This window comes from Triturus cristatus, chromosome 10 (genome assembly GCF_964204655.1).
Source record: "Triturus cristatus chromosome 10, aTriCri1.1, whole genome shotgun sequence".
Taxonomy (NCBI): Eukaryota; Metazoa; Chordata; class Amphibia; order Caudata; family Salamandridae; genus Triturus; species Triturus cristatus.
The window spans coordinates 1,234,564,962-1,234,589,743 of record NC_140593.1 but is presented as its reverse complement, the minus strand read 5'-3'; the positions used below and the strand labels follow the sequence as shown (position 1 = coordinate 1,234,589,743).

The 24,782-nt window shown below is 48.1% G+C and overlaps 1 protein-coding gene across 2 annotated transcripts in view; it reads right to left on the bottom strand.

The window, feature by feature from the left end:
- The window catches only part of FAM120C (family with sequence similarity 120 member C), a 901,961-nt gene that overhangs the window by 660,557 nt on the left and 216,622 nt on the right, over positions 1-24,782 (bottom strand). The window contains exons 6-7 of one of the 2 annotated variants that reach the window (XM_085629861.1): positions 24,432-24,514; positions 24,169-24,329 (exon numbers count right to left, since the gene is read on the bottom strand). In XM_085629861.1, the coding sequence (XP_085485987.1) occupies positions 24,169-24,329; positions 24,432-24,514 (244 nt within the window). Of the gene's footprint in view, positions 1-24,039; positions 24,330-24,431; positions 24,515-24,782 lie in introns of both variants that reach the window. The other variant, XM_085629860.1, reaches the window with a different exon arrangement.

Sequence of the window (24,782 nt, the reverse complement as noted above, 5' to 3'; positions counted from 1 at the left end):
AGATAGTGTTGACCTGCTACCACAAACCTGAGGAATTTGCGATGCACAGGGTGAACTGGTAAATGGAGGTAGGCATCTTTTAGTTCCAGAGTAGATAGAAAGTCGCCTTTCTGTAGCAGAGGAGGTACCTGTTGAAGTGCCACCATGTGGAAATGGTCTGACTGAATGTACCGGTTGAGTTCTCTGAGATCTAAAATTGGTCTGAGAGAACAGTCTTTTTTGGGAATGAGGAAATAAAAGGAGTATACGCCACAGCCGTGATGTTGGGGGGTGGCACAGGCTCTATAGCCCCTTTTAGAAATAGAGACTGAACCTGCTGTTTGAGGAGGTGTAGATGGTCTGGTGATAGTTTGTGGGGATTTGGTGGAATATTTGTAGGCGTGTTGATAAATTCCAGGCAGTAACCAGAACAGATAATTTGTAGTACCCAATTGTCTGTTATTGATTGCCAGATTGGGGAAAAATCTGACAGTCTTTACCAGACAGCTGTTGAGTGGTTGGGGGGGGAAGTGAAGGTAAGTCACTGCTTTGTGTTGGCGGGGGAGTTGCATGTGCTTGAACCCCGTCCCCTGCCATTGTTACATCTGTAACCCCCCCTGAAATAACCCTTAGATGGAGAGGGTTAGTTATTGCCCGCTGTGAGAAAGTGGCTCTGTATGGAATATGCTACTTACCAGTATGCATCTGTTCTTGACATGTAGAGCTGCAGATCTATACACTGTGCATAGATCTCCATCTGGTGTTGGGCCCGGATGTTTGCAGTTTGTTTTTCCTCTTGGAAAGTCTTTGGAAGTCACGAGGTCGGTGACTCCTCCTTTGGTTCGTATTGCGCATGGGCTTCGGCTCCATCCTCAGATTGTTTTTCGCCAGCAGGGAAAGATGGAGCGTAGTAATAACAGTAAAGAAACCCATGTGTGTTGTATCTAAATAAGATAGACTGGAACGGATACAGGTAGCCGGGGAGGCGGGTGGGCGTGTATAAATCTGCAGCTCTACATGCCAAGAACAGATGCATAATGGTAAGTAGCATATTCCGTTCGAGGCATATGAGCTGCAGATTATACACTGTGCATAGACTATATAGCAGTACCCAACCCTAGCGGCGACCACCGGCATCCGTTGCAGTTGTTTGGAACAGTGTTTTTAGTACAGCCTGGCCCACACTAGCTTGTTGCTTGGTTTGCACATCTACACAGTAATGTTTTGTGAAAGTGTGCGGTGTTGACCATGTCGCTGCTTTGCAGATGTCATCTAGTGGTATGTTCCCTAGAAAAGCCATAGTAGCCCCTATCTTCCTTGTAGAGTGGGCTTTAGGGGGAACAGATAGCGTTCGTTTTGCTTTGTGGTAGCAAATCTGTATGCATTCTACAATCCACCTAGCTATCCCTGATTTAGAAATAGGGTTGCCTTTATGTGGTGGAGAGAAAGAGACAAATAGCTGTTTGGTTTTTCTGAAAGGTTGTCTTCTTTGGATGTAGTAAAGTATGGCCCTTTTAACATACAGTGTGTGTAAAGCCCTTTCCGCAACGGATTGAGGTTGTGAGAAAAAGACTGGTAATTCTACCGACTGGTTTAGATGGAAGGGAGAAATTACTTTGGGTAGAAATTTTGGGTTGGTGCGGAGTACAACCTTGTTCTGATGCATTTGGAGAAAAGGTTCCTGTATAGTGAGTGCTTGTATTTCACTAACCCTTCTAAGGGAAGTGATGGCCACTAGAAATGCTGTTTTCCACGTGAGAAATTGCAGCTCACATTTATGTAATGGTTCGAAAGGGGGTCCCATTAGCCTTGTGAGAACTATATTTACGTTCCAGACAGGTGAGGGTGGTACTCTGGGTGGAATTACTCTTTTGAGGCCTTCGATAAAGGCTTTGATGGCAGGCACCCTGAAAAGTGATAGGTGCTGCCTGTTTTGTAAGTAAGCAGCAATTGCTGAGAGGTGTAACCGAATGGATGTATATGCTACGTTACACCTTTGTAGATGGAGCAAGTAACATATGATGTGCTGTATGGACACATTTAGAGGGTTGATTGTGTTGTTGTGGCAGTAAACAACAAATCTTTTCCACTTTGCAGCATAGCATGCCCTAGTATAGGGCGTCTAGCTTCCCTGATAATATTCATGCAATCAGGGGGAAGGTTAAGGTATCCGAATTCTAGGACCTCAGGAGCCAGATCGCAAGGTTGAGCTGAGCTGGGTCCGGGTGCCTGATCTCTCCATGGTTCTGGGTTAGGAGGCATGGTGAGAGGTGCAGTTTTTGGTGTGGTACTACCGAGAGTTCCAGCAGTGTGGTGTACCACGGTTGTCTGGCCCATGTTGGAGCTACTAGGATCAGTGTTAGGGAATGCTTTTGTAGCTTTCGCACCACTAATGGAATTAGTGGGAGAGGTGGAAAAGTGTATGCAAATTTGTTTGACCAGTTCATCCATATCGCATTGCCTTTGGACAATGGGTGTGGATATCTGGCGGCGAAGCTTGGGCATTTTTTGTTTTCGTGGGTGGCGAATAGGTCTATCTGTGGATGCCCCCACTTCTGAAAGAACGGTGAAGAACCTGTGGGTGAAGTTCCCATTCGTGAATCTGTTGCGTTTGTCTGCTGAGCAGATCTGCCACGGTGTTTTGGACTCCTGGGACGTGTTGGGCCAGGAGAAAGATTTTCTGTGGAATTGCCCATCTCCATATGCTCTGTGCTAATTGAGAGAGCTGTGGAGAGTGTGTGCCCCCCTGTTTTTGAATGTAGTACATGGCAGTCATGTTGTCTGTGCGAATGAGGACTGCCTTGCCTGAAATCTGCGTCTGGAAGGATTTTAGGGCTAGGAAGATTGCCAGTAACTCCAAATGGTTGATGTGGAGTAACTTCTGTTGCGGCGTTCATGTGCCCTGTTCTGTGAGATGTAACAGATGAGCTCCCCAGTCGGAGAGCGATGCGTCTGTTGTTAGGATTATTTGTGGAACTGGGTCCAGGAACGGTCGACCTTTGGAAAGGTTTGTGGTGTTCCACCACTGCAGAGAGCGATGGGTGCGACCGTCCACCAACACCAGATCTGTCAGTTGCCCCTGGGCCTGGGTCCACTGGCGCGCTAAACACTCTTGGAGTGGACGCATCTGGAGTCTTGCATGGGGCACTATGAAAATGCAAGAGGCCATCATCCCTATCAGTTTCATAAACACTCTTGCTGAGAGAGGGTGTTGAAGTATGAATTTTTGACGCAGAGCCTGTATGTTTGCAATCTTGGCAGGATTGGGATAGGCTATGGCTTTTGAGGTGTCTATGGTGGCACCGAGGTATTGTTTTGTGTGTGATGGTACCAGGTGGGACTTTTGGTGGTTCACCGTGAAACCTAGCTGGTGAAGTAGTTGGATTGTAGCGGCGGTGTGGCGCACACATTGGTCGTAGGATGTGGCTTTTATTAGCCAGTCGTCCAAATATGGGAAGACGTTAATGTGCTGTCTTCTGAGGTGTGCCGCCACTACTGCTAGGCACTTGGTGAATACCCTTGGTGCTGTTGTGACCCCGAACGGGAGCACCTTGAACTGGTAGTGTTGCCCGTCCACTACAAATCTGAGGTACTTTCTGTGAGCATGGTGTACTGGGATGTGAAAGTATGCGTCTTTCAAGTCCAGAGTGGTGAGAAAGTCGTTCTGGGAGAGGAGTGGGAGAACCTGTTGAAGTTACCATGTGAAAATGGTCTGAATGTATGTAAGTGTTTAGAGGTCTGAGATCTAGAATAGGTTGTAGAGTCTCGTCTCTTTTTGGAATCAGAAAGTACAGGGAGTAGACCCCTAAATTTTGTTGATTGATGGGGACTTGCTCTATGGCTTTTTTTTGCAGGAGGGAGATTACCTCCTGTTTTAGTAACGTGGCATGTTCTTGAGACATTGGGCGTTGCCTGGGTGGAATGTTTGGGGGGGTAGATGTTAATTCTAGGCAGTACCCTGAATGAATAATTTGGGTCACCCATCTGTCTGAGGTGATTGTCTCCCAGGCGTGAAGGAAATCTTGTATTCTGCCCCCGACCGGAGTGGAATGGTCTGGAGGGAGCGGGGGAAAGTCATTGGGTAAGCGGTGTGGCAGAGCGGGCGGTATTGGTCTTGCCTCTGCCTTTATTATTATTGCCTCTGTAGCAGCCTCTTTGATAACCCTTTGTGAAGGTAGACTGAGGAGGGGATTTGTAGGACGTGGATGCGCTATCTGAGGAGTAGCCTCTACCCGTGCCCCGAAAGGAAGAGCAGCGAAAGGAGCGCCTAGGAGTGTGTGACTGTAAGGCTCCCATGGATTTCGCCGTATCAGTATCTTTCTTCATCTTCTCAAGGGCTTCATCAACTTTTGGACCAAATAAATGTTGTTGATCGAATGGGTGATAGAATATGGAGGCTTGCACCTCAGGTTTAAAACCTGAAACTCTTAGCCAGGCGTGGCGACGGAGGACACTGGTGTTTATGGCCCTGGAGGCTGTATCTGCCGCATCTAGGGTACAGCGTATAGAGGTATTAGTTATAGTTTTTCCCTCTTGGATCAATGCATTAGCCCTATTTCTGTATTTTTCAGGGAGATGGTGCATGATGGTCTCTAACTCATCATAATGCGCTCGGTCGTATCTGGCCAATAGCGCTTGCGTGTTGGCGATACGCCATATATTGGCGGCTTGTGACCCAGTGCGCTTCCCTGACGTGTCTAGAAGCTTGGACTCTTTGTCAGGTGTTGGTGCTTCGCCTGACGCCTGAGAATTTGAACGCTTCCTAGCTGTAGATACCACTAAGGAATCTAGTGGTGCAGGGCCTTTAATGTATGAAGGATATGTGGGGGCGGCTTTATATTTTTTCTCTATACGTGGGTTTAGGACCCTAGCCCTGACTGGGTCTTTAAAAACCTCCGGTGCATGTTTGTTTACTCCTTTTAGCATAGGTAGTATAGCAGTAGACCTATGTGCATTATCGAAGGTGTCTAGGAGAAAATCTTCCTCCACTGGGTCAGTATGTAGCTCTACCCGTGATAATGTGCCGCCCTCTGTAGTAGGTGGTGAAAACCTAACGAGTCTTCTGGTGGGGATGGCCTAGATGGGTAGAGGTCATCCTGTGGGACATCTGGAATGTCCGGATTGTTATAGTCATCCCATGGGTCTGGGGATGCAGTCCCCGAAGATGTCGACTGGAGCGGAGGTCGATGAGTGCGCCATGTTGCGTCTGGCCCTTCGATCTCGAATAGTCTTTTTGGATCTAAAAGACTTGCAGGCGGGACAGTCTCGAGCCTCGTGTTCAGGGGAGAGGCAGAGGTTGCACACCTCATGAAGATCGGTGTGGGGGAATTTGGACCCACATCGAGGGCACTTCTTGAAGGGAGTTCTTTCCATCAGCCGAGACCGGAGCCGGGATAGGCCCAAAGGCCGCCGTCGACGACCGGAATCGAAAAAGTGTCGAAGAGAATGTGATTAAGATGACTTATTATCTGAAGGATCTCGATGAGCGAGGATTTTGCGTCGATCGTTGAACTGGAAAAGGTCGGAACCGGAGCGCGAAGTATTACATCCGAGCCCGATGGCGGAAAAAAAGATGGAGCCGAAGCCCATGCGGAATACGAACCAAAGGAGGAGTCACCGACCTCGTGACTTCCAAAGACTTTCCAAGAGGAAAAACAAACTGCAAACATCCGGGCCCAACACCAGATGGCGATCTATGCACAGTGTATAATCTGCAGCTCATATGCCTCGAACATACTGTTCCCAAATAGGTACAGGGTGTACAGAGTCCACAGTCCCCAGAGGTTTGGCAGAGGCTAAAGTTAGATATAACCTTACTCTCTAAAGTAGTAGCTTGGTTGAGCAGTAAGGCAGTATCAGAGGACAGTGTAAAGCATTTGTTGCACACACTCAGTCAGCAAATGGTCTCACACACACAATAACTGAACTCTTAGGCCAAGGGTTTATATATAAAAATATATGCTTGTTTTATTTTAGAACCAACAATAGGTATTAAAATATACTTTCTCAGAATGAGATGCTTTATATAAATACTTTTGCAATATGCAATTGACTTTTGTAGAAAGTTACAAGTGGTTGCAATAGGCAACACAATTTTAAACACAATCCTGCATTGAGTTCAATGGAAGTTTCAAGTTATTTGCAACAGATTACTTTTAGGATTACTTTTGGGATTCCAGGGCTGATTCCTAGATTCAGTCCTGGGTCAGTACTTGAAATCAAGTGATAAAAGTCGACTTAATTACTGTGATGATTTTTAGACAATATTTTGCCATTTTAAAAGTTGACACTTAGAAAATATTTCATAGAAAACAGTCAATGATTCCCTATGGAAGAAAATTCAAGTTGCAGGTATAGTATGTTCTCGTTACTTTTGTAATCCAGTATTGGGTGCCTAGACTCAGTACTGGGACCTTTATCCAAAACAGGTAAGTAATTAAGTTTGCACAATTTATACGATTTTTAAAGAATATTTAAAGTTTGCAGAAATTTTAAGTTTTGAAAAGTCCACACTTAGAAGAAATTTCAGGAAAAAACAGTAAATGTTGCCCTATGGAGAAAATGGAGTTATCGGCTTTAAGGTAAGTACTCGACTGGCAGAGTTAAGGTTCTGGGCATAGACTCAGGGGTCTCCCAGGGTCAGGTAGGTACAGTTGTTACACCCTCAGCGGCACAGGGGCAGCCGGGTGCAGAGAGAGTTAGGCCCAATGTTATCCTATGGGAGGCAGGGGGGCCCTGGTTGGTGGCTGCTGACTAGCAGGCCACGCGGCTGTGGGAGCTGGGCTCCTGGTCACTTGCTCAGGGCAAATGGGGAAGTAGATAGGTGCAGAGGTTACACTGCCAGGGCCACTCGGCCGGCTGGGTGCAGGGTGCTTTTGAGCCTTTGGGCGCTCCATTGATTTCAGTGGGAAAGCTCTGGTTTAGAAAAAGACTGCAAGCTCGGGGACGAAGATTCTTCAGGTGCCACCACCACTTCGAGAGGTAAGTTGAGTAGTTGGAGGATAGGTAGGTACCCCAGAGTTGGGCACAGGGGGCCGCGGGGCGCCGGGTGCAGGGGTGCCTTTTGGTGTCGGGAAATCTTACCCTCTGTTGATCGCGGTTGGGGGGGCACCTGGTTCTGAGGCTGCAGGCGTCGTCAGGAGTGTCGAGGGAAGTCCTTGGGTGCCGGATTCGGGGGTCAGAATCGCCGTGGGGTTGTCCTTGTGGTCTTTGTTCACTCCGGCACAGGCCAGGCTTGGCGGGTGCAGAGTGTGAAGGGTTCGCAGTTCCGGGCTGATGAAAGGGATTAGAAGCAGATTTTGAGTAGAGTCTCTACTCATGGGAGTCCCAGGGGCTTAGAGCCAAAAGGTAGCCAGGTCCTCCGGGGTTTGTGAGGTTACTGGCCACAAGAGATGTCGGGTTGGAGCAGGAGCAGGTTCGAGGGTCGACAGGCCGGTAGGTCGGGGGCCAAAGCAGTTGGTGTCTTCCTCTTCTTAGCAGCTGCAGGGCAGGTCTTCTTTCTTGCTCTTCTTTGTATTTCAGAATCTGGAAAAGGAAGGTTCAGGGTGCCCCTAAATACTAGATTTAGGGGCGTTACAGGTAGGTGAAGGGCAGGGACCAATGGGTCCCTGTCCTGGGGTGGGTAAACCCCCTATCCTGCCTCTCTCCTGTGGGAGGGGGGCAGTAGCCTAGTCCTGATTGGGCAGGGCTCCCCATCTTCAAGATGGCGAGAGCCCGGAGATGTGCTTCACCTCGCCTCCCCCACCTGAGGGGTGGGGTTGGCAGGCTGGCACATCCCCTGTCCTTATTTGGGGTTTCCGGCCAAGCTTCCCGCCAAAGTGGGGTGTTGCAGTGGCTTGGGGAAGCTCACAGAGGCGGCATGCCTTTGAAGCTTCCCCCTGCCCATACTGGGGGAGGAGATCTAGCACCTCACCCAGGATGTGCATTGTTGCAGGCCCACGAGAGCGGATGGCTCTCTACCCAGGGCTCCAGCAACATGTCTGCAGGGTGGCAGCCTAGGCAGCCTCTCAGTCAGGACGCTGGTTGTTGGTTAATTTTAGGGGGCATCTCTAAGATGCCCTCTGTCGTGCATTTTACGTTAAATCCCACACTGGCATCAGTGTGGGTTTAATGTGCTGAGAAGTTTGATACCAAACCTCTCAGTCTTCAGTGTTGCCATTATGGTGCTGTGGAGTTCGTGTTTGACGAGCTCTCAGCACCATGTACTCTTAAATGGCAGCACTGCACTTACGGTGTCCAGGAATGGACCTGGGTACTGTAGGGGCACAGGGCTCATGCTCCTGTGCCCACACCACTGGCATAGGGCACCCAGCTAGAGGGGTGGCTGATGTATGCCAGGGCACTGTAGGTGGTGGGCATGGCACACAGGGATGTGTGCCATGTCGACTCTTTGTTTTGTTCTGCACCAAGACACTCAGCCTGCAAAGGCAGTGTGTGTGTGTGTCAGGGTACAGGGCCTCTAAGGGTGGCACAATGAGTGCTTTGTGAGAAAGTGGGTTTCTGTTGCAGTAAACCCCACCCTCTTTCTTTTTTGTTTTGTTGCCAGACTACTGATGCTCTTTGACTTGATGTGCTCTGGGGCCCTGCCAATCAGGACCCCAGGGCCTGTGTTCCTTCCCTAAAACTGCATTGAAGCCTAAACCCAATTGGCATCTCTGGCCACATGTCAGCCCTGGGTAAATGGTACCATAGGTACCCAGGGCACAGTGACCAGAGAAGGAGCCTAAGGGCTGCAGCACTTATTGTGCCACCCTTAGAGGCCCTGTACCCTGACACACACACACTGCCTTTGCAGGCTGAGTGTCTTGGTGCAGAACAAAACAGAGAGTCGACATGGCACACATCCCTGTGTGCCATGCCCACAAACACACTGCCCTGGCATACCTCAGTCACCCCTCTAGCTGGATGCACTAAGCCAGTGGTGTGGGTACATGTGCATGAGCCCTGTACCCCTACAGTACCCAGGTCAATTCCTGGGCACTGTAAGTGCAGTGCTGCCATTAAGAGTATATGGTGCTGGGAGGTCGTCATCACGAACTCCACAGCACCATGATGGCTACACTGAAGACTGAGAACTTTGGTATCAAACTTCTCAGTACATTAAACTCACACTGATGCCAGAGTGGGATTTAATATAAAATGCACGACAGAGAGCATCTTCGAGATGCCCCCTGAACCTAATCAACAAGCAGCGTCCTGACTGAGAGGCTGCCACCCAGCAGACATGTTGCTGGATCCCTGGGTAGAGAGCCCTCCGCTCTCGTGGGCCTGCAACAATGCACATCCTGGGAAAGGTGCTAGGTCTCCTCCCCCAGGATGGGCAGAGGAAGCTTCAAGGGCATGCAGCCTTTGTAAGCTTCCCCAGGCCACTTGCTGTGCCCAGCAACTGGCCCCCACCGGTTCTAACCCCCACTCTGGCGGGAAGACTGGCGGGAAAGCCCAACTGAGGAAAGGGGGTGTGCCAGCCTCTGCCAACCCCACCCCTCAGGAGGGGGAGGCGAGGTGAAGCACAACTCTGGCCTCTCACCATCTTGAGGATGGGGAGCCCTACCCAATCAGGATTAGGCTCCTGCCCCCCCCTCCCACTGGAGAGTGGCAGGATAGGGGGTGTACCCACCCCAGGGAAGGGACCCATTGGTCCCTGAACTCTACCTACCTGTAATGCCCCTAAATTTAGTATTTAGGGGCACCCTGAACCTTCCATCCTCAGATCCCGAATCCGAAACAAGCAAGAAGAACAAGAAGAAAGAAGACCTGCTGTGCAGCTGCTAACAAGAGGAAGACACCAACTGACTTGGCCCCAGCCCTACAGGCCTGTCGACCATCAAACCTGCTCCTGTTAAACCCCGGCATCTCCAGTGGTCAGCAACCTCGAAAAACCCAGAGGACCGGACTGCCTTGCTCCTCTAAAAGACTGGGACTCCCACGAGCAATGGTTCTGCTCAAAGCAAGTAACAAACCCCTGGTGCTAGCCAGGAACCGCGACTCCTGCACACTCTGCACCCGCCGAGTCCGGCCTGTGCCTGAGTGAACAAAGACCACGAGAACGTCTCCCCGGCGACTGTGACCAAGAGTCCAGCACCCACGGACCCTCCTTAACACTCCTGACGACGCCTGCAGCCTCAGAACCAGGGGCCCCTTCAACAGTGACCAGCAAAGGGTAAGATTTCCCGATGACAAAAGGCAAACATGCACCCGGCGCCCTGCCCAACTCCTGGGTGCCTACCTAACCTACAGCTTCCCAATTTACCTCTTGAAGTGGTGGTCGCACCTGAAGAATCTCCGTCCCCGAACTTGCAGCCTTTGTTCATCTAGTAACATCTCCATTGAAATACATGGAGTGCCCGATGGCTCAAAAGCACCCTGCACCCAGCCGCCCGAGTGCCCCTGGAAGTGCAACATCTATCCTATCTTACTTCACCACTTGCCCTGAGTGATTGACCAAGAGCTCAGCTCCCACAGGCGCGTGGCCTGCCTGCTAGCAGCCACCAACCAAAGGCCCCCTGCCCGCCATAGGCTAACATTGGGCCTAACTCTCTCTGCACCCGGCTGCCCCTGTGCCGCTGAGGGTGTACCAACTGTACCTACATGGCCCTGGGAGAACCCTGAGTCTATGCCCAGAACCTTAACTCTGCCAGTCGAGTACTTACCTGAAAGCAGATAACCTACATTTTCTCCATAGGGTAACATTGACTGGTTTCACTTGGAAATTCTTCTGTCGAGTTTTGAAACTTTAAAATATTCAATAAAAATCAGGCGATCAACGAAAACGAAATTACTCACCTGTTATCAGGGGAGATCCCAGTGCTGGATCTTGGACCTGAAAGGTAATTACAACTGTACTTACCGATAACTTCATTTTCCTCCATAGGATAACGTTGCCTGGTGTCGATTTTTGAAACATACAAATATTCCTTAAAAATCGCCTGTGTAACAAAAACGATTTCTTTCAACTGTTTACAGGAAATGCACCAGGGCTGAATCCAGGATCCAACCATAAGTAAGAAAATCATACGCAAAGTATTTGAATTTGCATTTACTTAAAAATTCCCATTGACCTCAATGTTATAATTGTGTTTGAATTGTGTTGCCTATTGCAACAACTGTAACTATTGCCTTTAAAAGTCTATTACTTATTGAAAGTATACAACTACAGCATTTCATTCTGAGAAAGTATTTTGATACCTACTTATGGTTCTAAAATAAAACAACTATATATTTTTATATACAAAACAATTGGCCTAGAGGTCAGTTCTTGAGCGTGTGAGACCATTTGCTGACTGAGTGTGTACAACAAATGCTTTACACTGTCCTCTGATACTGCCTTACTGCTCGACCAAGCTACCACTTTAGAGAGTAAGGTTATATCTAACTTTAGCCTCTGCCAAACCTCTGGGGACTGTGGACTCTGCACACTGAACCTTACATTGGTGCAGTATATACAGAGCCACTTTCTTACACTCTTCTAATGACTCCTTATGCAGCTGTACCCCATGGTAGTTGGCAGCTCTACCGAGTAACTCGATGTAGCCTGTCATCTGATGGAGGGTTTGGTAGGGTACAGGTCGGGATCATTGCCTGTGGGCGAATTGGTGTTTTAATCGTCCCATGGGTCTTGTAATGGCTGATCCTCATCCCTATCCTGATCATCATCCCCATCATCCTGGTTGTCAGGTGTATGTGGTGGTGAATGTTCAGGTGAAATTGGTTGAAGATGAGGGGAAGGTGGTGATGAAGGAAGAATAGGTGGAGGAAGAGGAGGAGGGGAAGGGTTAGTTACAACAGATCTCTTCTTTAAAGGGATGTGATGATCTTCTTCTTCTACATTATCCCTTCTTTTCAGACTCACTTTAGTGGAGGTAAGGCCAGTCTGTAGAGGGATATACAAAAGCTTTTGTTTCGGATCCGGTTCTTCACTTTTGTCTGTTTCGGCGCTGAACTTTTCAGTGCTGAAGCGAAGTCAAAACCATTGAAATTTTCGGATCCCGACAATTTTTTCGGGGCCGAACGGTGGGGGTCGGTGCTGGACTTGTGTTTCGACCCCGAAGGTTTAGGCTCTGAACTTGGTTTGGAGGGAGTCTTTTCGGTGCCGGAAGCCTTTTTGGCATGCTTCGGTGACAAGCCAGAGGGCGGGGAGTCAGAAGCATGGTCTTGATGCTGACCGGGGTCTGAGGGCGTAGGTTGTACCGGAGTCTTCTTTTTAATTAAAATTGTCTCTTGGGATGAGGTGGGAGCTTTACTCGCGTTATGTTGACCATGTGGGATGTCCTCCTTTTGGTCGGATTTGAAATCTGCGATGTCAACCAGCTCTTGGTCCTCCTCTGTTCCAATGGCCTTGCAGGCATCTTCGTCCGACTGTTGACTGAAGATGTCCGGAATGGATCTTGTGTGCTGGCTCTGCATGTCGCGACGTCGAGCTCGACGGTCGAGAAGTGTTTTCTTGGAGCGGAAAGCCTGGCACACGTAGTAGTCGTGTTCGGGGGACAAACAGGTTGCACACTTCGTGTGAGTCGGTGTGCGGGTATTTCGCATGACACCAAGGGCAGAATTTAAAGGTAGTTTGTTCCATCGACTGCAGGTCGACCAGATGCGGGTAGCCCGAAGGCCTTCCACAAAATTTCTATTCGAAAGATTATTTTAACTAATTCCGATACGCGATAGAAAGGGAGAGGTGATCGAAACAATACCGTCGAGGGTGAGTATCTTGCGCGCCAAGGGAAAACCAAAGGAACAGAGTCGAACCGATGCGCAACGATACACACCCGAACCAGTTGGCGGAAAAAAACATCTAACAATAGAGTCAATGCCCATGCGCACTATCACCGAAAGGAGGAGTCACCTACCTCGTGACTGGAAAGACTTCTTCGAAGAAAAACAAAGTGCAAACATCCGGACCCAACACTAGATGGTGATCTATGCATAGCATATGATCTACAGCTCATATGCGTCGAACATATACATATATATATATATATTTATACATCAGGCTCGGTGGGGATGGTCCAAAAGTTAGGCAGCACTCGGACGCAAAGTAGCTTTACCCCATTCGCTTTTATTCGGTACATCAATCACGTAAAGCCGGTAATTCAAAAGCAGCAGTCCACACCCTAATGCATTTCGAATTTAATCTTCTTCAGAAGGTGATTGCAGGACTGAGCGCAAAAACACCACACCTTCCATTGCATTTATAACATCGTGAGTCCTGATTGGACGCCTTAAGTAAGAGTTCACGTTGGCTGCTGGGAGGTGAAGTTCAATATTTGTGCTGTCATTGCTCCAATTTAAGACTCTGTATGAGCCCCGGAACCGTGAGTGATTAATCCGTCCTTTGCGCCCCACATAAGGAAGCCCCTCATGATTAGGAGCCTCATGGCCCCCGTTTCTTCGGAGTGGTGCTCTCCCTGCGGCAGGACAACCGCAAATGTATCAGGCTCGGTGGGGATGGTCCAAAAGTTAGACATCTGGCTTCCTTATGTGGGGCGCAAAGGACGGATTAATCACTCACGGTTCCGGGTCTTAAATTGGAGCAATGACAGCACAAATATTGAACTTCACCTCCCAGCAGCCAACGTGAACTCTTACTTAAGGCGTCCAATCAGGACTCACGATGTTATAAATGCAATGGAAGGTGTGGTGTTTTTGCGCTCAGTCCTGCAATCACCTTCTGAAGAAGATTAAATTCGAAATGCATTAGGGTGTGGACTGCTGCTTTTGAATTACCGGCTTTACGTGATTGATGTACCGAATAAAAGCGAATGGGGTAAAGCTACTTTGCGTCCGAGTGCTGCCTAACTTTTGGACCATCCCCACCGAGCCTGATACATGAGGCTCCTAATCATGAGGGGCTTCCTTATGTGGGGCGCAAAGGACGGATTAATCACTCACGGTTCCGGGGCTCATACAGAGTCTTAAATTGGAGCAATGACAGCACAATTATTGAACTTCACCTCCCAGCAGCCAACGTGAACTCTTACTTAAGGCGTCCAATCAGGACTCACGATGTTATAAATGCAAAGGAAGGTGTGGTGTTTTTGCGCTCAGTCCTGCAATCACCTTCTGAAGAAGATTAAATTCGAAATGCATTAGGGTGTGGACTGCTGCTTTTGAATTACCGGCTTTACGTGATTGATGTACCGAATAAAAGCGAATATTGGTAAAGCTACTTTGCGTCCGAGTGCTGCCTAACTTTTGGACCATCCCCACCGAGCCTGATATATTTATACATATATATACACATATACACACACACATACATACATATACATTAAATAAGATAAAGTAAAAAAAACTCATCGTCTCTCAAAAAGAGGGTGAACTTAATTGAAGAGATGACGCAGTAGCGCTTGGCCAACATCTGCATCCTCACTCTGTGTAGATTGTAGACAGTAATGTCTCATAAAAGAGTGGACATTCTTCCATGTTTCCGCACGACATATCTTGTCCAATGTCACTCCAGCAAACAAAGCTGCTGATGTAGAAACTGTTCTGGTGGAGGGTGCTTTAGTCCTTGTTGTCAGAGGCTTGTTAGCCTTTTCGTGACAGAACTGGATCACAGAAGAGAGGTGACCGTTGCCTTAGTTACTGCAGTTCCCGGTTTCCCTTGTCCATAAGCAACCAGTTACTGATCTGTCTTTCTTATTCATTTTGTTTGGTGTAGGTAGAACTTTAAACATCTCTTAATATCCAACGTAGGCAAAGCCCGTTCTGCTGGACTAGATAGGTTTGGAAAGAAAGTTTGCAATATCACTGGTTCGTTGAAGTGAAACTGTGTTGGGAATTTTGGAGAAAAAAAAGTTGGGTTCATTCGTAGAGCTAAATAGTTTTCAGTGAAATGTAGAAAAGGTTCCTTGATTGTAAAGGCTTGTATTTTGCTCACTCTCCTTGCAGATGTAAGAGCCAGTAGGAGAGCTACCTTCCATGTGAGAAACGTGAACTCTGCTTTGTGAATTGGTTCAAACGCTTGTCTCATCAACTGTGCCAGGACTAAATTAAGCTTCCATTCCGGAGGAAGCGCATGCACCGAGGGAAATGCGCAGAAGAGACCTCACATTAACTGCTTTCTAAGACTAGATGCACAGCGAGAAGGAGCTTGAGGAGATTTCCTATAACGGGAAATTGCAACCAGGTGAACCTTCACTGAAGAGAAAGTGAGACCTGATTTAGCCAGAGAAGAGATATGGCTAAATCTGCTCAGCAGGCGCTTGGAGCAGGTGAAAGTTATTTTGTTCGCACCAGAAACAGAATCACTTCCATTTTAAACAATATGTCTTGATAGTGCTGTCCACTTGGGATTTGACAATAACTTCCATACACTCCTGAGGGATATCCAGGTGTCTAAATTCTAAGAATAAAGGAGCCATGCGTGCAAATGAAGAGAGTGTAGGTCCGGATGATTCACTTGGCCCTTGTCCCTCGATAACAGAGATGGAGATGGCTGCAGGTGAATTTGCTTCGACTCCAATAGTAGGAGTAGCTTTGGAAACCAGTACGGTCTGGGCCATCGTGGCGCTATCAGGATCAGACAACAGACTTCAGATTTTATCTTGTTAATACCCCGGGAATTAACAGGATGGAGCGGGGGTTGGGGGGAGCGTTAGCATATATCCCTGACCATCACATTAAAAGGGCATCCCCCCTTGACCCTGATAGAGGGAATCTGCTTACATTTGGCATTCTCCTACATTGCGAAGAGGTCCAAAGCTGGTTTTCCCTACTTTCGAAATACCTTGTCTAGCAGGGATTGTTCGAGCTCCCACTCAGGACAACTGGTCTGAGTCCTGTTTAACATGTCTGCCAGAGTATTGTGCAGACGTCAAGACATGTTCGGCCTTTAAAGAGATCCCATGCGGTGTCGTCCAATCCCACAATTCCTGCGACAGCGTAATGGATCTTGTTCGTCCTTGTTTGTTGACGTAGTACATTCTGGTCATATTATCCGTAAGAACTAGAATGGAGGAGCCTGCTATTCTCAGCAAGAAAGCTTGAAGAGATAGGAATATGGCTATGAGTTTTAAGCTGTTGATGTGCTGATTTTTCAATGCAGAAGACGATTTGCCTTAAATTTGCAAGTCATGCAGGTGACCTCCCCCGCCCTCCATGGAGGTGTCCGTTGTTAGTATGATATTTGGGGTGATCTGTAGAAAAGTAAGGCCCTATACAAGATTTGTTGCATGAAACCACCATTGTAGTGCTTTACCATCCGTGCTGTGATTCAAATTACGTCCTCAAAGGATCCCAAAGTCTGTTGCCACTGTTTTTGAAGTTCTTCTTGAAGAGTCCTTATCTTCAATCTGGCTTGTGGCACCAGATGAATGGCTGAAGACCACATCCCGAGGAGTGACTTGTACATTCAAACAGAAACTGACCCTTTTTTGATATGGTCTCTGCAAGCATTTGCACACGTATCGGTCTTTCGTGAGATAGGAACGCTTTGCATTGAATGGTGTCTAAGGACGCTCCCAGAAGGGATATTACTGGAGTTGGATGCAACAACGATTTCTCCTTGTTTAGAGCGAGCCCCAACGTCCTGAACATGTGAAGGCAAGTTCTTGTTGCTTAACTGGCCTCCCGTGCTGTTGCTGCTTAGCGAAAACCAAAGGAAATGATGGACGGAGTGTTGAACATTGCAAGCACTCACCCCCAGTCAACTGATCTGGGTTTAATCCATCACCGTTCTTTAGCCCACTCTGCCACCCCAGTTCAGACATGGCCATATGCAAATCAGTCTGACCCTGTGCCTCATGGGAACAGTCCAGCACGAACTGCCAAGCCATGTCTTCCCTGGACCGGAAACAAGCTTCCTAGGACCGGTTTCTGGCAGTTCAGCCGTCTTCAGCCAGGCTTGCTTGAATCCAGTGGCAAAGTGAGCAAGGGACTCACGTCTGAGCATACCCTGCCAACTTATGGCGAACAAAGCGAAAACCAAAGGAAATGATGGACGGAGTGTTGAACATTGCAAGCACTCACCCCCAGTCAACTGATCTAGGTTTAATCCATCACCGTTCTTTAGCCCACTCTGCCACCCCAGTTCAGACATGGCCATATGCAAATCAGTCTGACCCTGTGCCTCATGGGAACAGTCCAGCACGAACTGCCAAGCCATGTCTTCCCTGGACCGGAAACAAGCTTCCTAGGACCGGTTTCTGGCAGTTCAGCCGTCTTCAGCCAGGCTTGCTTGAATCCAGTGGCAAAGTGAGCAAGGGACTCACGTCTGAGCATACCCTGCCAACTTATGGCGAACAAAGCGAAAACCAAAGGAAATGATGGACGGAGTGTTGAACATTGCAAGCACTCACCCCCAGTCAACTGATCTGGGTTTAATCCATCACCGTTCTTTAGCCCACTCTGCCACCCCAGTTCAGACATGGCCATATGCAAATCAGTCTGACCCTGTGCCTCATGGGAACAGTCCAGCACGAACTGCCAAGCCATGTCTTCCCTGGACCCGAAACAAGCTTCCTAGGACCGGTTTCTGGCAGTTCAGCCGTCTTCAGCCAGGCTTGCTTGAATCCAGTGGCAAAGTGAGCAAGGGACTCACGTCTGAGCATACCCTGCCAACTTATGGCGAACAAAGCGAAAACCAAAGGAAATGATGGACGGAGTGTTGAACAGTGCAAGCACTCACCCCCAGTCAACTGATCTGGGTTTAATCCATCACCGTTCTTTAGCCCACTCTGCCACCCCAGTTCAGACATGGCCATATGCAAATCAGTCTGACCCTGTGCCTCATGGGAACAGTCCAGCACGAACTGCCAAGCCATGTCTTCCCTGGACCGGAAACAAGCTTCCTAGGACCGGTTTCTGGCAGTTCAGCCGTCTTCAGCCAGGCTTGCTTGAATCCAGTGGCAAAGTGAGCAAGGGACTCACGTCTGAGCATACCCTGCCAACTTATGGCGAACAAAGCGAAAGCCACTGGAGTCAAGCTATCCTGGCTGATGACGGCTGATAGCCAGAAACCGGTCCTAGGATGCTTGATTCCGGTCCAGGGAAGACATGGCTTGGCAGTTCGGGCTGGACTGTTCCCATGAGGCACAGGGTCAAGACTGATTTGCATATGGCCATGTCTGAACTGGGGTGGCGTGGTGGGCAAAAGAACGATGGATTCAACCCAGATCTCTTGACTGGGGGAGAATGTCTGCATTGTCAGCATTCCGTCCATCATTTGTTTGTTGTAACGCTTTTCGCCCTAAGTGGGATGGGTATTCCCAGACGTGGGACCCGTGCTCACTACGCCACTGGAGTCAAGCTATCCTGGCTGATGACGGCTGATAGCCAGAAACCAGTCCTAGGATGCTAGATTCCGGTCCAGGGAAGACATGGCTTGGCAGTTCGGGCTGGACTGTTCCCATGAGGCACAGGGTTAAGACTGATTTGCATATGGCCATGTCTGAACTGGGGTGGCGTGGTGGGCAAAAGAACGATGGATTTAACCCAGATCTCTTGACTGGGGGAGAATGTCTGCATTGTCAGCATTCCGTCCATCATTTGTTTGTTGTTGCTGCTTAAAGCAGCCAGTCGTCGAGATACAAGAATACTTGAAGGCCCTGAGATCACAGGGCAGCATCTACTGGCGCCAGACACTTCGTGAAGATCCGTGGTACTGATTTAAAGCCAAATGGAAGTACTTTGAATTGATAGTGGGTACCAGCCATTGTGAATCTTAAGAATTTCGGAGGTTGATGGATTGGGATATGAAAATATGCGTCTTCCATGTCGAGCGAAGCCATGAAATCTCCGTTGTTTAATCGCACAGGATGTCAGAAAGCGTTACCATTCTGTACGCCTCTTTCTTAAAAAACTTGTTGAGATTCCTCAAGTCCAGAATCGGTCTCCATTCTCCAGATTTCTTTATTAGGAAAAAACGAGAATAAAAACCTTTTCCCTTTTGAGAGTTTAGCACCTCCTTTATCACTTCTTCGACAAGCATGGACAAGACTTCCTCTCGTAGCAAGTGAAGACGAGGGAGGAGTGACCTTTGGGTGGAGTAGTTGGCGGGCGTTGAAAGAAATCTAGAGTGTGACCGTTGATGACAATGTCCAACACCCAGCGATCTGATGTTATTTCGCGCCACTGGTGTACATAACTGGAAATGTTAACACCTACAGGCCGGGAGGGGAGAGGGGTTGGTACCCTGATATGATCATTATTTTCTGCCTGAATCACTGCCTTGTTAAGGTGTTCGCTTGCGGCCTTCCATGGCAAGAGAAACCAGCTGTAGATGGTTGGCGATAAGATGGAGGAATACAAGATTATCAATATAGATACTGGTATGGTTGATATTGTTGAGCCCTCTGGTAACCTCCTTTGTAAGTGGCGAATCCTTGCCTTCTAGCACCTCTGAACGATACACTTCTGAACTGTAGAGCGCCCGACGATTTTGCGGTGTCTATCATTTTTAATTGCCAATAGTGCCTCATTTATGTGCTTTCCGAAGAGTGAGTCACTGTCGAAATTTCCAAAACCTTTGTCTGCACCTCATGGTTGCTTTCAGCCATCCTTGACGTAGGAGCACAGCAGCTCCCGCAAGCTGTCTAAAGTCAGTATTGGCCACGTCAAGGGCACAGTCAATGGTTTCTGAAGCTGCACACTCACCTTCCAGTACTATCTTACGCGCTTCTTGCCTTTTATCTTCAGGGTTAAGGTGTATTAGCCCTGCCATGTCAGACCACATCTGGCGGTCATAGCGGCCGATAATGGCTAGAGCATTCGTTGCCCTGATTGTCACAGCTGCCATCGAAGAAAATCGTTTTCCTAGAATGTCCATTTTACGCCCTTCCTTATCCAGGGAGGTAGTAATTGGGGTAGCAGGGTTTTTAGATCGTCTTTGTGCAGCCCGAGAGATGACCGAATACGGCTTATGATGCCCAATAAGGCAAGATAGAGAATCATCCGGAGCCTTATACTTCTTCTCAACACAGGGCAGCACTGGTGGTATGGACGCTGGTGTTTTCATTATCCTGATGCCCTCATGCCCACCTGCCATATATGGTCTATAATAGGTATGGAGCGTAACAATTTCCTTGTGTCTTCCTTGAAGTCGTATAGGAAACATTTGGTCTGTTTTACTGCAATAGGCAGATTAAACCTGCTGGCTGCCCTCTGCATTGGGTTATGAAATGCCGCGATATCTTCCTAAGGAGAGTCTGATGGAAGGTGTGGAGGAGGATATGGAGTTGAAATAACGTCATCCCATGGGTCAGGAGCAGATACTGCATCCGGAAGCTCACCTTCCTCTCTATCCTCTTCTGAGGAGGAAGTGTCTTGTGCTTCAGGGTTGACTGTTCCCGGGTCCGGCATATTCAAAGGTGTGCTAGGCGGTTGAGGACCTGGTGTAACTGTAGGATCCACCTGAAGTACCGGTCTGTCTGGTTGATTTTGCTGCAGTGGAAACCTCATATGTAATCCGCTAACATGGCCTGCAGATCTTCAAACAACAATGGTGGTAGATGGGCCATGTCCCTGTGGAGTGGTTCTGACTGAAAGCTACATTGGTAACTGTGACGCGGGCCATATATCCTTGTTGATAATATTGAATCTCATCATGATAGTCTTCATCTTCGTCGTCGTCATCCTCCTAACACTTCACATGAAGCTCAGGTGGGCTGCGAGCCACCCCATAAAGACCATCATCATCCTCCTCCTCTTCTACATAACCTTCCAACAGATGTGACAGAAGCAAAGGCGAAACTTTGCTATACTCCTGCATGGATGGGCGTAGCAATGTCTTAGTTACTCTGGTGACTGGAGTATCATCGTCGACTGTGTAGCCGTCAACGGTATCTTCATCGACGGTGCCTCTGTCGATGACGGGCCACTCGTTGATGAGTCAATTGTCGTCAGGATCTTCGCCGATGGTATTCCAGTCGACGAGAGGGTGTCGACGGTCCTCGACGACAATGGGGTTCTTGTCGTCGACGTGGAGACTCCAGAAGACAGTATAGGAGCGTGGATCGCCATCGTCGTCACAGTTGCCGTCGATGACCATGTCTATGTCACACAATGTCACGATGAGAGAGAAACTGTTGTCGATGACTTTTTTTTTTTTTAACAACACTTTTTATTGGTCAAGAAGGCAAAGGCTGCAGGCCCCTGTATACCCAGGGGATCTGCCACATAATAGCTAGCAACAGCTCTTAACAGTTTATCAGATAAAGGAACAATGGAGAGCTATTCATACATCAACAATCAAGAAAACCCCCCTCCTTTCCCATCCCCCATCATCCCAACCAACCCCCCCCCACCCCCCCCACCCCCGGACCGCGCCACCGCCAGACACCACCAGAACCATCCCAGTACAATTAGAGCACAGCACCACGCTTGACCTTCAAATAGGCCCCAAATCTCCATCCGCAGGAACCGGTGCAAGGAAAATGCCCCTATAATCAGCCCACCGCTTCCAGATCTTGAAGTGTTTCCGAGGACACCCTCGCGCCCTAAAGATCGGAAGCTCCAGGCGCATATTGAAATCGAGGCCTTGTTTCCAAACATTAAGAGAGGGAGCTGCCGGGGCCTTCCACGCCCGAGCCAGATCCCCGCTTGGCCGTCGTTAGACCCAGGAGCAGCAAATGACGTTTATAGATATTACCCCCAATATCCGCCATAACATGGAGCAACACCAATCTGGGGTCTACCGGGAGATCCCAGCCCAGCACTTCTGATAAACACCCCAACACTCTCCCCCAAAACCAGTGTACTGTAGGACAGTGCCAGACTGTGTGCACCAATGACCCCACCTCTCGCCCACACCGAAGACAGTCCGGGGAGGCTATGAGACCCGCCCGCCACAGCCGCTGTCGTGTGTAATAGGTCCTGTGCAGATATCGAAAATGGACGAGACGCAAACGGATCGCTATACTAGCGTCGATGACTTTTTAAAGGTTTTCTTACCCACAGGATCTGATGAGGAGGCTCTAGGACAATCTACTTCCTTCCTGACAGGTGTAGTAGGCACAGATGACGCCAGCGCAGAGGCGTGCTTGGCAACCTTTTCCTTCCTTGAAGCCTTTGAGTCCTGGGAAGACTTATGAGGTTTTCTTCCTTCACCTAAGGAACTGTCCTTGGATCTAGCCCTTATATGGGATGTAGAGGCTCTGTCCTCTTCTTCATCAGAAGACTGACTGTTGTTTAGTGGTTTGAAGCCACAATAACAACCTTCCCTCTCTGTCCTTGAGGGTCTTATTTGAGAGGGTGCGACAGATCTTACAATCTCTCACCTCATGCCTTGGATAAAGGCAATAAATATATTCCTTGTGTGGATGCCCCACATGGACCCTTTTCGTACCACAGGCTTTACAAGGCTGGAAAAGGCCTTTTTTGTCTGACATGATGTCAAGATTTGCTTTAGAGAAAACTGAGTAGCACTCAAGGAGACTCCCTTCCACACGACGTGCTGTGAAAATCTGAGGAGAACTTGCCTCTGCTGGGAGTGTTCTAGAGGGTGCTAGCAGCTGATTGGCTGGAGGCCAACATTGAGTCTTTTCTTTAAAAAAGACATAGATGGGCTACTGTTTACATGGTTTTGGGCCATTATAGACTATGAAGTGCTTGAAGCACTGCTTGAATATTTTACTGTGGGACTCCCATCTCGACGATGGGGAACGATTGAGGCATGTGAATCTATGAAAGATACCCCAATACGTCACGCTGAGCCATAGCATTAGGACGTCCTGGACGTCATAATACCACAGCTCCGCATGACTTCATCAGAGCCATAAGAAGCCCTTGTCAGCATTCTGACATCAGTTCCCTTGTGGTGGTCTTTCTTTGGATCTCCCCCTGGGTAGTCCTTTCAGGCACTGCTTTCTCAGAGGGAGAAGCTGAGGGGATGTTTCTTCAATTTTCTTCTGCTCTTTGTTTGCTCTTCTGTCTTGAAGCGTCCCGTTGAATCTTACGCCATTTCATCTAATACTGTGCTTTTTCAAGGAATCTGAAGCTGGGTGGTACAAAACAAAGACCATGTGGAGATCTGAGACTGCCTTTTTGCTCCAAAAGGTGAAGTGCTTCTCAAAGAAAGAAGGTGAATGATTGAAAAATGATCAGAAACAAAAAAATCACTCCAGTCAACACTAGGAAACCTGTGAAACCGCATGTGCTCTAAGGTAATACTCTGAGAAGCCAGCAAAAAATGATTCTATAATGCAGATCAAACGTTTACTCATGATGTGATAAAACCACTGTGAGATACTTAAAATACATTCCCAGTGCAGAAAATAGTATAGCAGCATGATTGTACCTGCACCAGCAAATTCCAGAATGAAAATTCCAGAAAGACTTTATTTGCACTCAATGGGCAAACAGTAACAACCTTTGAACTAACACATTAAAACATCCTAAGCCACTGCTAAACATGGCAGCTGAATTTCATATGTTTCAGCACGGCACATCTGCCACTGTCTCACAGATTACCAGAACTCACAATTTTTGCCATTTGCCTCATTATGAAAGGAAATTCAACAGGTGTTTTGCCTTATGGCTCTGAATCATTCATGTTGCTTCTAAGATAAACAGTTTCCTGCTAGACCACACATCAGCTTGGAAAAATCAGAGTGGGAAAAGAGGGCAGCTGCATGACAGTAAAATGAGATTTACTGCTTTGTTGCGCTCTAATTAATCTAAAATTGCAACAGCTATGCAAAGAAAAAGCATAGCACGCAGCACAACAGCATTGAAAATTCTTAAGAGGAATGTGATTTATATATTGACAAACTAAGGCTGAAAGAGGCGCAGCTACTGGAGAACAGAACAAGACGTGCTACACTCTATTGGTTTAAAATGCATCTGACATTGCCAGAGCAATGCAAACAAAATGCATATCACACAGCACAACAGCAGTGACAATTATTAAGAAAAATGTGATTCATATGTAGACAAACTACAGATGCCATAATTCCAATAGAGCAATACCTTCCATTACACTTCTTCAGAAGCATTGCCCCACAAGTAGCATTAACATGGTCCTTCTACCTGCCTACGACTACTGATCAATAGGGAGGGGGCTGGAAGAGCACCCGGGACATTCTGAACACATGAAATGTGCTAGAACGGGTGGGTTACAGTGCTTACTTGGAGCTGCCTCCGTTATGTTCCTCGTCATCTGAGGAAGTGGTGGGAGTAGAGCCTGGCCCAGAAGGAGACGCTTTGGAGGTCAAATGATTGGGAAACTTGGGGGCAGGCGAATCGTGGGAGACTGACCAGTTGGTGAAGGGAGCCCCCTTCAGCATGGGCTCATCCGGGAAAGGGGGCATGTTGCCAAGGTGGTGATGCTGCTGGTGAGGGCTGAAGATCGAACCCGACATTGGTCCCGGGGGGAAAGAGTGCTGGTACTGCAACTTCTGCTGCATCTGGTGAGAAAACTGAGGGAAAATAAGATAGTGAAAAAATAGACAACATATAGTGAGTGGCATACTACAAAGAATGTAATTATCAGAAACTACGCAGCTACTGGAGTCCCTTACCATGTGCTTTCCTGTTGGCACCCCGCCCATCTGATTAGGCGGCATAGGAGGAACTCCAAACTGATTTTGGCCGTATCCTGAAACTAAAGCAAGATACATTTACACTAAAATATGCAGACAAATCTAAGAAATACAAAGACATCAAGGTTATTAATTAAGCACACATAATAAATCACTTAACACTTTAGAGCAGAAAGAGCGGCTGCACAGGTGAAAAGGTTACACACCTGTAGGAAAATGCTGCTTGCCACAGTATGCATCTGTTCTTGGCATGTAGAGCTGTAGAGTTGCATGCTGTGCATAGCCCGCCATATGGTGTTGGTTCCGGATGTTTGCGCTTTGTTTTTGTTC